Raw genomic sequence first — 14,466 nt, 5'->3', positions numbered from 1 at the left:
TGAGGGGTGTCCAAAGAATGTTGAACAAAATGCTTCTTCAGAGGTTGATAGTGTCCATTCTGGAAACTCAGTTCCACCAGTGGGGTCGCTAGAAGCCGGCCTTCGTCCAGAGGAAAAAGATGATTTTGGGGACTGGATGGTCGTTAAAAAACCACCCAGGCGTAAAGCCCCAGTAGCAGTGGCTAAGCCAAACCCAGTTCCAAGTAACGGCAAATCAATATTCAACTACGGTCAATCTTCGAAATCCTCCGGGTCAAGATTTGGTATCCTTGAGCCTAATTCGGAAAATATCAATCCCAATATTTCCTCCAATATTTCCCCTAATACTGTTATTCCAAACAATAATAATACTCCTAATATCCCTCAAATCCCTAAAATCAAGCAAAGGATCTCGTCCTTTAATAAGCAAGCCAATCAACTCCTTTCTAGTGCTAAATCAACTAAGAATCCTACCAAATTTACCAAAAAATCTACTACTACATCCAATAATATAATCCCTAATAATATTTTATCTAACCATATTATTCAACAACAATCCACCACCGTTTTAAAAGATATCACAAATATTCCTGCCTCCCCTGTTTTAATTCCCAATTCCCCTAACCCCAATCTATCATCCCCTGTTTCGATAAGCCAACCATTATTGCCTAGCACCAGCACTCTTTCGAAGACTAATGAATCCTCACCCATACTTTTCTTATCTCGACCGCCCCCTACCCCAACCGCGTTGCCTCCCCCAGCACCCCCAGATCGAGGTAATTCCGCCAACACAGGATGTGAGAATATCAACTTGGCCAGAGATGGCTGCGCCATACCTGGGGATTATGGTAGCAGAGAGTCCCATGATGGAGGTCAAAATCCAGCAAGCGACGAACAGTCCCTCGACTCTAACAATGGAGTTATCGATACCATGGAGTATTGATAATACCCTCAATCTCGTAAGTAGAGCCTATCTATCATCTCTCAATTATCTACCTGATCATATGAATACACGAATTCCTAGCTTGACACCAAACCTCCCCCATATCAGTTTCATGGTATGGAATGTTCAAGGAACAGGGAAGAAAGAAAAAATTAACGCTATAAAAGAAGTTGTTCGAACTTATAAACCTACTGTGCTCGCTTTAGTTGAAACCCATATGGGTGAAGATCATGCTATTAAACTTGGTTCGATCCTTGGATATAAGGGACAATCGAGAGTGAATGCTATAGGATTCAGTGGAGGAATTTGGCTCTACTGGAATACTGAGGTAGTATCCGTGACCCCTGTCACTGAACATCAACAATTCATAACCATAGAGATTTCGCGTCATGGAGAATCGCCATGGTTTTTCTCACTATCTCACGCTAGCGAGACCCTTCTAATAGGCGCAATCTGTGGAGTGAATTGGAGACCTTTGCACGCAATAACAATCGTCCATGGATGTTGGCTGGAGATTTCAACGAAACTAGATCTCTGAATAAACGACATGGTGGGGACTCTAATATGGCTCGTAGATGTGAAAATTTTAATAATTGGATTGAGAATTGTGAACTACTCGAACTTGCTTTCTCGGGTTCAGCTCATACTTGGGCTCGTGGAAATTCGGTTGAGACACGTAAAAGTGCGAGGTTAGATAGAGCGCTTTGCAATGCAGATTGGGGAGCCTTATTCGAAGATGCTATGACCAAACACCTACCAGCTATTCAGTCTGATCACTGTCCTATCTTTATTGCACCCAATGGTTTCGCTCCCTTGAATGCAGTGAATAGACCATTTCGATTCCAAGCGTGCTGGTTAACACATGAATCTTTTAAGGAATACGTTGATGCCAATTGGCCATCAGTGATGCGAAATCTAGGGTCTTCTTTTCCAAAAATACGGCCCAAGATAAGAGGGAGTCAGTTTGTGAGTGCCTCGGTTTTGAGGAGACGGAGGACCTAGGCACTTATTTAGGCATGCCGACTATTGACGGTAGGGTTACGAGAAACACGTTTTCTCATCTGGAAGACAAGGTTAATAAACGCCTTGTTGGGTGGTCCACTAAGAGACTCTCCCTTGCTGGTAGAGCGACCCTAGTTCAATCAACCCTTTCCACTCTCGCCAACTATAGCATGCAAACCGCCAAGATACCGAGATCAGTGTGTGATTCGATAGACCGGAAATCTCGGCGATTCCTATGGGGAGGGGATGAGAATAAAAAGTCGATACATTTGATAGCTTGGGAGACGATTCAGAAACCCAAATCCCTAGGAGGGATAGGGATACCCTCGGCAAGACAGTCAAATGCAGCTTTCCTTACAAAACTGGGATGGAGAGTTCTATCGGAACCGTCTAGCCTCTGGTCCCGTGTTCTTAGGGCTAAGTATTGCAATAACAGGTGTGATATTGATATTTTCCAAGCTAAACCAAACATGTCTAATGTTTGGGCCGGTATCTCATCTCAAGCCAAAACCATAGTTAGGGGCACAGCTACAGCTGTGGGGAACGGTCGAAGGACGCTTTTTTGGGATCACAGCTGGGTTGACGGGATATGCCTTAGTGACCATGTTCTAGCTCCAATTCCACCGGCTATTCTCGGAGCCACGGTGAGTGATATGTGGTCACTGGAGACGGGTTGGAATTGGGATGAGTTTGCTAATTTCTTACCACAAGACATCCTTCAGAAAATAGCTTCGATATCTTTAATAAACGATCCGGATTTGGAGGATACTCTATATTGGCAAGGAACTTCATCAGGGAAATTTACTATCAAATCGGCACTGGGATACCTACGAGGTAATGATCCAACCACAATACTTGAACCGATTATTTGGCGAACCATTTGGCGTATACCAGTTCAACAACGAATTAAAATGTTCTTATGGCTAGCGGCCCATGGAAGAATTATGGTGAATGCTAATCGGGTCAAAAGAAATATGGGTGATGACCCAAGCTGTCCAAGATGTGATGCCTCGGACGAAACAACAGAACACCTTCTCAGGTCGTGCCCAGTGTCGAAACAGATTTGGAGCTTAGTTGGTATCGATTCCGCCAATGACTCATTCTACAACTCCCCTTTTGTTGATTGGATTTCGAAGAGCGCTAGTAATGAGGTGACCATTAATGATACAAATTGGCCGGTTGTCTTCGCTATCACCTGTTGGTGGCTATGGAGGTGGCGGAATAACGTGGTATTTGGCCGTAATAGGGACAATCCGATTGACCCACAAGCTTTCCTTCTCACCCAGTTCGAGACTAGCAAGTTAGCTTTCGATAGATACGATATTTTTATTCCACCTGTTCGTTCGTCGAGGGCAGAGGTATTTATCAGATGGTTACCACCACCCCACGGATGGTTCTTGTTGAACACAGATGGTGCTTCGAAGGGGAATCCAGGGGATGCCGGAGGAGGAGGGATAATTCGGGACGAGACGGGCAACTTTGTAAGTGCTTTCTACTTTTCCTGTGGTAATTGCTCTTCTATGAAAGCCGAGCTCTTGGCACTCTTGGTCGGTCTTGAACATGCTAAGTCATTGAATATCCGGAGACTGATAATACACATGGACAATTCTCCTTGTGTTAATATGATCAATGAAGAGCAACTAGTCAGTAACGGCTTAAAATTTATTGTCAAAAGATGCAAAGATCTGGTTCAAGAAGATCACTGGACTGTCAAGTTGGAGCACACATATAGGGAAGCCAACAGAGTTGCGGACTTCTTAGCAAATAAAGGAGTGCGAGCTAGTTCTGTTATTTCGTACTTAGATTCTCCATCGCATGACTTACGTCCTCTCCTACGGGAGGATATTTTTGGGGTAGCTATTCCCCGTGTAATAGCAAACTAATATTCTTTTGGGGCTTAGCCCCTCTTACGTACCAAAAAAAAAAATACAACCATGTATTTTCGTAATATATGTATTATGTAAGAAAAGATAGATCAATGATGAAAATGTGTGATGAAGGTATTAACTATTTCAATTGATAGGGTTAATTTTGTATCATAGTTCTCAATGTTCAGCAGTTCCAAGTTAGAAGTTACTACATCTACTTACCCTTAAAATATCTTAATATATATATGTGACCTGAAATCAGATGTATTAAGATATTGTTCGGGTATTCACCAAAGTACATGAATGAGAACTGATGTACACCAGCCGTCGGGCAACAAAAGGTACCAAAATGTCAACATGTTCCAAGCAATGAGGTTACGTAAAATGTGAACTAACACAAGTAACTCAAATGCACCCGTGATTTTTCACGGGTACAAAAACTAGTTTCAGTCTTAAAACCGTCTCATATAAGATCTCGTTTGCGTAATTGTATTTGGCCCTATAGATGTGTTCTTTATGAGACGATTTCACATGTTATGCCAAACTAAAGGAAAATGAAAGCCCCCAGTGACCTTCCATTTGCCTTCAAGGTTCAAACATTAACACTCATGACATCCTCGAACACAGCTCGTAACCAATTAAGTTCCTCGTTTCACTTCGTCGAGCATAAAATATCAATCTTATAATATAAAGTTACTCTTAACATATTTGTGGGGGCAAGAAGAGTAATTATTAGGATATTAAACCCATTTGGGCCGGCTACCATTAAGGTTTGTCTAATTAGGGTTAGGGTTTAATAAATATATGAGCTATTATAAATAGCTCACCATATTTCATGTAAGATACAACATTATTATCAATTAATACAATTCCTTTATGCAATCTCCCCTCTATAATCTTAACATGATATCAGAGCCTCTTTCCTAAGAGGACTCTTAAAATCGTTTCCGCAATCTTGTTGGTGGGCGAAAACTCTTAAAATCGTTTCCGCAATCTTGTTGGTGGGTGAAAATTCATGGCACTCACCGGTGGGATTTTACGATAGTCTTTACTAAAATCACCTTTCAATCAAAAAAAATCATTCTTCAATCTCTACGCATGCTACATGCTATTTGCTTGAATGGATCACAAAGCCATAGCTTGCAATTCATGTTGTAGCTTTGTTGTTGATTGACCATTGGATCTCAATAAAATAACCAAAACAACACGACAAAAATGGAGCAAATATTCTTCATTCTTTGAAATTTTAATTAAAATTCTTCAAAATTTGTTCAAGGTGGTACCTAAATTGATTTATTTGGAGTTCGAAAAGCCTAACGTTCTCCAGATCTTGAAATTGACGGATAATTTTCCGTTTTATTGATATTTGTCAGGTTCGATTAGGGTTCCTGCAAATTAACTCATACTTTCGACAAGTCCGAAAAATTAACGTTCTTGTTCGCAAAAAATTTCTAGCGAGTCTTATACTCGTTTCTCATACCTACCTTGTGATGCGAAGATGAAGAAGTTTGATGAAGACGAAGAAAAACGAAGAATTATGACGAGGAGATGGAGTTTTTTTAATTATGAGAGATGGAGTTTTTTTTTTTAATTATGATTATCTTGTATTTCTCCAATCGTAAAGTTCGTACTACGTACTGACTTTACGATTGCGGGAGGGTATTAGGATATTAGGCCCATTTGGGCCGGCTAACATTAGGGTTTGTCTAATTAGGGTTAGGGTTTAATAAAGATATGAGCTATTATAAATAGCTCACCATATTTCATGTAAGATACAACATTATTATCAATCAATACAATTCCTTTATGCAATCTCCCCTCTATAATCTTAACAGTAATTGAATTGCCAACATAAAAATAAATCCAAATCATGAAACCTAAAGATAGTTTGTTGGAGAAGGCAAAGAGAGTACACGACTCTTGTTGTTTAGAACTGAAGACTTTGTAATTCTTCCATGGTTGAGAAGATGAAGATTGTAGGTGAGTATGAAGAATTAGAGAGAAAACTTTGTAGAGAGATGATTGAGAGTAAATGATTCAATTGTATTATGATATGTTGTGTGTTTTACAATGAGAGAAGTTCTCCTTATATACTGAGAGATACATCAGATAAACCGACTTATAACAACCTAGTAACAACTTCTATAACAACCTGACAGCTAGCCTAACTAATTCAAATAACTAACTTCTAGGAAGGCTAGGTTACTCTGTTGTCCAACATCCCCCCTCAAGTTGGAGGTTGTCTTCAACAGGCCCAACTTGCTGTGCAATGTATGATGTTGAGCACCATTGAGGGACTTGGTAAATAAGTCTGCAGGCTGTTGTAAAGTAGGAATGTAGGACAAAGTAATCAAACCATCTTTCAACTTTTCTCTTACTAAATGGCAATCCAAATTAATGTGTTTGGTGCGTTCGTGAAAAACTGGGTTTTTAGCTATGTGAATAGCAGCTTGGCTATCACATTTTACTGGTATTGGATTAATGTCAGGTACTCCTTATTTAGTAAGCAACCTGCTAAGCCAAGCAAGCTCAGCAGTGACTCTTCTCAAAGACCAGTTTTCTGCTTCAGCAGAAGATAAAGGAACATTTTGTTGTTTATTTGACTTCCAGGAGATGAGGCTCCCTCCTAAGAAGATAACAAATCCACTAACTGACCTCCTGGTATTTGGGCATGCTGCCAAATCCGCATCACAATAACCTTCCAGCATGAAAGATTGGTTATTATTCAATAGAACTCCCAAAGATGGATCCTTTGCAATATACTTCAAAACATGTAAAGCTGCATCCCAATGATGAGTTCTGGGAAATGCCATAAACTAGCTTAATAGTTGGACAGAAAATGCTATATCTGGCCTGGTGTTAGTCCGAAAATTTAGTTTTCCAACCAAAGTCCTGTATTGAGCAGGGTTGTCCATAAGGTTTGCAGTGTCTGAATATAATTTGATGGAGTTATCAAGAAGACATGTGACTGGCTTCCAATTTTCTTCTCCAAAATATGTAAAAAGTTCTTTTGCAAACTTTCTTTGGGTAACAACTATCCCATTGGGAACATGAATGAATTCCATGCCAAGGATATCTTTGATTCTAAATGAGGAATCTAAGAACTGCTTGAGGGATTGTATTTCTTCTGAATTGTCTCCAGTGAGTAAGATGTCATTTACATATATAGCCAAGAACACTACCTTCCCATATGCCTTCTTGGAGAACAAGGAGTAATCATTCAAAGACTGTTTATAACCCCTAGACCTGAGTGTTGTACATAACTTGGCATTCCATTGCCTTAATCCATATAAAGATTTCTCTAACTTACATACCATGTTCTTGCCTTGAACTTCTAACTCAGGTGGCACCTTCATATATATACCTCTTCATCAAGCTCACCATATAAGAATGCATTATTAACATCCAGTTGAGTCATGTCCCAACCTTTCTTAGTGGCAACAGCAATGAGACTTCTGATTGTTGTCATTTTGACAACAGGAGAAAATGTCTCAGTGTAATCAATTCCTTCTCTCTGAGTATAACCCTTGACAACTAATCGAGCCTTATACCTTTCAATACTTCCATCTGATTTTTGTTTGACTTTAAATACCCATTTACAGGAAATAGATTTCTTGCCAGAGAGTAATGGCATCACAGTCCAAGTATTATTAATGCTTAAAGCATTAAACTCAGCTTGAATAGCTTATTGCCACTCAAGGAACTGAGCAGCTTCTTCATAACTTCTGGGTTCCTTGATAGGAACAGAGAAACCCACACTTGATGTGGGATTAGTAACAATAGAAACACAAGCAACAGATTGATCCTCACAAAGAGATGTAAGAGTGTGACAGCAAAGACTAGAAATGGTAGCATTACAGTTTTTATTTAAAGGACAAACATAATTTTGTAAGTAGGTTGGAGCAAAGACTAGAAAACAATGTCATTGCAGCGCTGCCAATTCTTGGAAAGAATTTGCTGCTGGTTTAGGAATAGACCCATCGATAAAGCCTGTTTTGTTCTTTGTTGAAAAAGCGATGAGCATAGACCTCCTCCAGTTGCCATAACCAGAACCTTAAAAGATGATTCCAACCAACTTTACACCAGGAATGTCTGATGGATGAATGTAATGTGGATCATCAATACCAATTGCATTGACTGCTACGTTTTCAGGCATGTTTATGATTTATATTTGCAAGATTTTATGTAAACTAAAAAAAAAATTATAATGAACTAATTGTATTTGTATTATGCAACGGAAAAGAAATCAAAAAAAAATATTATGCAGAAACACAATCAAGAAGATCCTGCTCTGATACCATGAAGAATTTGTAATTCTTCTATGGTTGAGAAGATGAAGATTGTATGTGAGTATGAAGAATTAGAGAGAAAACTTTGTAGAGAGATGATTGAGAGTAAATGATTCAATTGTATTATGATATGTTGTGTGTTTTACAATGCGAGAAGTTCTCCTTATATACTGAGAGATACATCAGATAAACCGACTTATAACAACATAGTAACAACTTCTATAACAATCTGACAGCTAGCCTAACTAATTCTTATAACTAACTTCTAGGAAGGCTAGGTTACTCTGTTGTCCAATAAGAACATCTCAATTTAAGCTACACAAATATTTAAAACGATCAATTAATATAGATGAGACAAGAATAAAATATTTAGAAACAAATAAAAAGTTTATTCCATTTATAAAAGTGAGGTGATGTATGCAACTGAACTTAACATTACATGCTTTGTCTTTTTTTTTTTTTTTTTAACATTCGTTTTTGGTAGTTATTATAGAATGACAATTATTCAAACTACTCATGGCTCAATATACAAATAAGTTGGAGTCATGCTTAAGTGGACCGTTCTCCCAATTCCAAGCAACTTTAACCTTATACTTCTAGCTTAGTTTAACCTTATTTCAATTAAACTAAAATTAACTCTTAGTTCAATCCATTAAGCTTAACTTCATCGCCACTAAACTAAAAGAATAAGAAATTCTGAATGTTTTTCCGCCCAATTGATTGACTATAGTGGTGAGCCATGCTAAATATTAATAATTGATATGATTCACTAACAAAAAAAATGGAGCCCATGTTATTCTATACAAGTTTATTCAACGGAATTAATACAATCTTCTACACTGGCATTCTTAACTGAGTACAAAAGAGAAAGTGGGGCCGATTGATTGACTAACAAAATAAAGTGGGTCTCATATTATTCTATACAAGTTTATTCAACGCAATTGATACAATCTTCTACACTGTCATTCTTTAGGGAGTACAAAATAAAGTGGGCCCCTATATTATATATACTACCAAATAATTTCTTCACAAAACCTGAAAATAAATACAAAAAATATATTAATATAATTTATATAATTACATCACAATATACTAGGTATATACAAAAAATATATTAATATAATTTTGATATTGTAATATACCCATGCGGAGTATATAATTATCCTATATATATTACTACGAGATAATATATTTATATACTACGAAATATATTGACTGAAATATATTGATTTATGAATATTTTTTGCGTTATATCGATTTAGCATGATTTTTTTGCAGAAATTATATCCTCTCCCAAAATACCAATTCCTACTTATTTATATAAATATTTTTTAAATTCATACTATATAAGCTAAGATCACAAATGTCGCGCTTTAGTACGGGATCTCAACTAGTTTACCATTAATCCCCTCCTTGACAAGAGAGTAGGGAGGGAGACTGATTAACATTGCTATTAAGTTTGATCATACTATACGAGTATTTATAATAAATTCCTATAGGAACAATTATTACACAAATTAACAATCCTCAGGTGTGGTAATTATGGAAATGATGCGTGATTTTGAATAGAATTTACCTGCAAGTCCGGGCAATGATAAGCAGCCCATCAGTACTAAAACCCCAACATTGGTCCAGCTTTAGGGACACTAGGAATCTGCCTTTGGCGGATATCAGGGTCTCAAGGTCCGTGTCAGTTACTATCGTCCTTAACAAATGCAGCTTCTTTAAATTAGGGAACCTGACGAGTGTTGATGTTCATGGTTGAAGGTAACCTCCCCAATTTTCTGGTAGAAGGGCGTATGCATCCGCTCTTGGCTTTCCCTTAAGTTTCAAGGACTATGTATTGGAAGCGAAGGTGCAGACGTTCTCCTGTAGTAGCATAGAAGAGGGTGACGGTGATGTGATCACGAGTTAACCTATCTATCTAACTCGTACCACCGGTGACACACTAAAGAAATTGAGGCTCTGTCTGCTGGATCTTGGAGATGTGGTAGCACAAACTCAATTATTTCATCTGACATTCTGGTGTTATTATTTTGCACATCTGTTTCTAGTAAGTGTCGATGTGAATTTATTTAGATGTTTGGGTAAAAGAAATGGAAAAGAGGTGTTAGGAGGCAATGAGGCTTTTGTTTATAATGTTGGATGGTAATGAAGACAGGTAAAAAAAAACAAGGATCGTTGTACCTTGCTTGCTCTTCAAATGAGGAAGATGAGTACAAAGAAATGGATGTTTTGTCTTGGAATAATCCCCATTAAACTAAAAGAATAAGAAATTCTGAATGTTTTCCCGCTCAATTGACTGACTATAGTGGTGGGTCATGCTAAATATTAATAATTGATATGATTCACTAACAAAAAAACAGTGGATCCCATGTTATTCTCTACAAGTTTATTCAACGGAATTAATATAATCTTCTACACTGACATTCTTAACTGAGTACAAAAGAGAAAGTGGGGCCGATTGATTGACTAACAAAATAAAGTAGGGCTCATATTATTCTATACAAGTTTATTCAACGCAATTAATACAATCTTCTACACTGCATTCTTGAGGGAGTTCAAAATAAAGTGGGCCCCTATATTATATACTACCAAATAACTTCTTCACAAAACCTGAAAATAAATACAAAAAATATATTAATATAATTTATATAATCACATAACAATATACTAGGTATATACAAAAACTATATTAATATAATTTTGATATTGTAATATACCCATGCGGAGTATATAATTATCCTATATTACTACGAGATTATATACTTATTGATAAGGCTTAAGTCGTATCTGTAATACCCGCCCTTTTAGGGACCCTTTGACCAGCGTTGACTGCCCTTGGGAGCGGGAGTAATCTTAGGAAGGTATACCGAAACCAGTTTAAGCTACGTGTAAGAGTGGTACTCGATAGAGTAGAGGCTACTCGATCGAGTAGCTAGGGTACTCGATCGAGTAGGGGGTTACTCGATCGAGTATGTTGGGTACTCGATCGAGTGCCCAGTTTCCAGCGAGGGTTATATATCGCGTTTTGTTAGATCCGCATATCACTTCCGCCACCTTCCTCCTATCCTTAAGTCGCCTCTTTCCCTTCCCTTCACCTCAAAACCTCCATGGATGCCTTTTGAAGATACTTGTGCCTAGGAGAGCGTCTCTTGAGTCGGGTAGCGGTCTTTTGCCTTGTCTCTCCCAATAGGTATGTCATAATCATCATCCGTGTCTTTGTTTTTCATAGTTAGGGTTACTCGTAGTAATATGGTATTGTGTTGTGATATTAGGCTTGCTTGGTTGCTGGATACGTTGTTTGTCGGCGTGGATTGGTTGCGGTTGCTTAAAGGTAGGTTCGCCTACTCAGTTGCTGTAGATCGTCTAGTGTGTCGGTCGTTGTGATAGTGTTGTGGTTGCTTGACATAGTAATTGTATTGTGATTGTGATTGTGATTGTGATCGTTGTCGATGGTTCTCGAGGTGCGTCCTCGGCTGAGTGGAGTCACTTGCGGGAGTGGCTTCACGCCCTAGTTTCGCCCTTCGTGGAACCCGCCACGAAAGGGGATGTGCACATTAATGGACAGGGTTATCGCTCGTATGATGAGCGGGGCTTAGGTGGGAACGGCTGCGGTCCCCCACTGGCAGGACTGGTCCAGTGGACAGCCAGTGATAGATTTGGTTGGATTGTTATGATTGTGGTTGAGACTGATGTCATTGTTTGTGTTGTTGGTTGTAGTTGTCGTTGCCTTATCTTATCTCAGTACTGACCTTGTGTGGTTGTTTGTTTGTTATGTGTCTGCCGTGATCCCTTATGGTGAGCAGTCGGTCTTAGCAGGTGTTGGTGTTGATGATAGCTGGAGTCCGGGCAGGGATGAGTCTTCACGACATACGATGGTCTTAGCGAGTAGTTTTTGAGTTGTACCTTGTACTGTATTTTGGTTTGAATCACTTGTAATATAACTTAATAGTTCTTTTATTGACGTTTGATAATTACTTTCCTCGGGCAACCGAGATGGTAACGCCCTTATATGCTAAGGAAGGCCTAGTTAAGGCTCCTCTGTATATCGGGGTGTTACAAAGTGGTATCAGAGCATCGATTTTGGAACCTGTAACAAATGAACATAATGAACGTAGAGAGTCTAATAAAATGAACCTGGTGTATGTGTAATGGGAGCCCCGGCTGATGCTAGATTTTGGGTGAGTAGGCGCCCTCATTTCAAAATCTTGGCCCCATGATACTTAAGCCAGTCACATGGGATGGGAATGTGGAGTCCGTGTGTCTATGTGTGCTATGTATATTAATTGTACCGGAGCTACCTCCGCTTAAGTTTTGTTAGAATTAATAGAAGTGTGATAGTAATGTTTGGGCCGAGTATGGTAATTATTGACGAGATTATTGAAGCTCGTTGGATGATTAATGAGCTTATAGGATAGCTAGGAGTTATGTGACGAGATTATACGTCATGGAGATGTGTGAAAGTGTGAATTTGAATGTGTAATATGAATAGCGAACACGTAGGTGTTTGTCATAAAATTTATGATGACGGAAGTTGTAAGTGAACTTGTAGATACTACCGCGATGACTATAATGATAATTATAGTATGGATGAGTAATAATTCGAATCACGGTATATGGTAATGTGTATATGCTTTATTAGCTAGTTGAAATTTTTCCGCTGCGAAATATTTGAGTTATGCAAAATAGATTGCTTAGAATAACATATAAGACATAAGTGATTAAGTGATTTGCAAAGTATATAATTGTGTGATAAGTAAATATGGGAATTAACGTTAATTATACGTTTCAATTTGATGTAATCACGAGTTTAGTAAAAGCATGTAAAGTAAGTAAATGTAATAAAATGGCACGGCTAGGTTTATACATAACTCGGTGTGATGTAGGTAGACCGAGTTGAGTAATTTGCATAACGTAACGTGATATGTCTCTTAGTTGTTGAAGAGTTGTATTTTGTGTGATAATGGTTATAAAACATGATTGAATGCGATAATTAGTGTCGAATTCCGAACTTAGTTGGACTCGACACGTGGTGTTGTTTTGCAGGTATTCTCGACTTACTTCGTACTTGTGATCGAGTACTTAACTATACTTGACCGAGTGTGAGTGCTTACTTGACCGAGTAGACCTCACTCGATCTAAATAGGAAGCTATAATGTCGGGATGTGGGAAAATTCCCGCAGTTACTCGATGATTTAGCTCCTACTCGATCGAGTAGGGTGGTACTCGATCGAGTACCCCAGGCACTCGATCGAGTAGGTTACTGTACAGTGATTTCTACGGGTTTTCTTAAAACCCCTAATTTTCCTATTTCTACTCCTTATTCCTCTATAACTCGACACTCTTACACCTAATCACTCTCAAATTCCTTTTTTCTCCCTCTCAAATCCTCTCTTTCTCTTGGGTTAGTAGTGATTCTTGGGGTCGTTTTTTTTTTTCCTTGTTTAATTCGTTCCTTTACTTTACTAATCAATCAAGGTATGTTATTCTTCTTAAATTATGTGATTTATTACTTTGAATGTGTTAAAACAGTGTAATAATCTGAAATTTTTGATTATAATGACTAATTTGATGCTTTTAATTGTTGAAACATGATTCACATGCCTTCTTTCCATGTTTGTTGGTGGATAATTGATGTAAATTAAATTAGAAATTGCAATAGTTGAACCCGAAATTTCTAGGGTTTCCAAATTGAAATCGATTTTATGATTGTTTTATAACGATTAGATAGTAAAATTGAGCCTTAATTATGGTTTATATCATGTTGGAGGATAGATTTTGATGATTTTACCCTTAGAAAGTTGCCTTAAAACTCCGTCTTAAAAGTGCCTTAAATGGAAATTCGTGATTTATAACTGAAAATTTGTGTTGTAAATGACAATATAAGCATGAAAGGAACTTCAATATGCTAATAGAAACGATGATTGATGAATATATGCCGAAATTTTCACAGCTGTAAAGACCGTCTGAAGATTTCAATTGAGTTGTTTTACCTAATAGTGAAGGGTGATATTGATTTGTCACAAATTATTCATTCTCTTGAACTAGTAATATGTAATTAGCAATGTAAATGGATTGGCCTTTAGAAGCATGCTAAGATATTCGAATTGCTGAGTATATGTGTTCACATGCCAAGCTTTCGTAATTGCAGTTTATAAGTGGCTACAAACTGAGGTTATATGTTAAAAATTGAGGAAACTACTGATGAAATGTGTGTACCTAGCGGAACATCTAAGTTTAACGACATGAACTATGTGCCTCGAATATGGAATTGGTTAATGAGTTAGTGAAGTTGCCAATTATATAAAACTCGAATTGTATGAAGTGTATGCCTACATGTTTTATACAAATTGCTTGAACTTGTATGTTAAAACATTAGAAA

The 14,466-nt window shown here is 37.9% G+C and overlaps 1 protein-coding gene across 1 annotated transcript; it reads left to right on the top strand.

Annotated features, from left to right (window-relative positions):
* Positions 1-1,034: 1,034 nt before the first annotated feature.
* Positions 1,035-1,924, top strand: LOC141608393 (uncharacterized). The gene is made up of 2 exons (XM_074427751.1): positions 1,035-1,250; positions 1,352-1,924. Exons 1-2 carry the CDS (start codon positions 1,035-1,037, stop codon positions 1,922-1,924), a joined length of 789 nt encoding a protein of 262 aa, XP_074283852.1.
* Positions 1,925-14,466: the final 12,542 nt, after the last annotated feature.

Source organism: Silene latifolia, chromosome 10 (genome assembly GCF_048544455.1).
Source record: "Silene latifolia isolate original U9 population chromosome 10, ASM4854445v1, whole genome shotgun sequence".
NCBI lineage: Eukaryota > Viridiplantae > Streptophyta > Magnoliopsida > Caryophyllales > Caryophyllaceae > Silene > Silene latifolia.
Note: the sequence above shows the minus strand (reverse complement) of the source record. Positions and strands in the feature narration are given on the sequence as shown.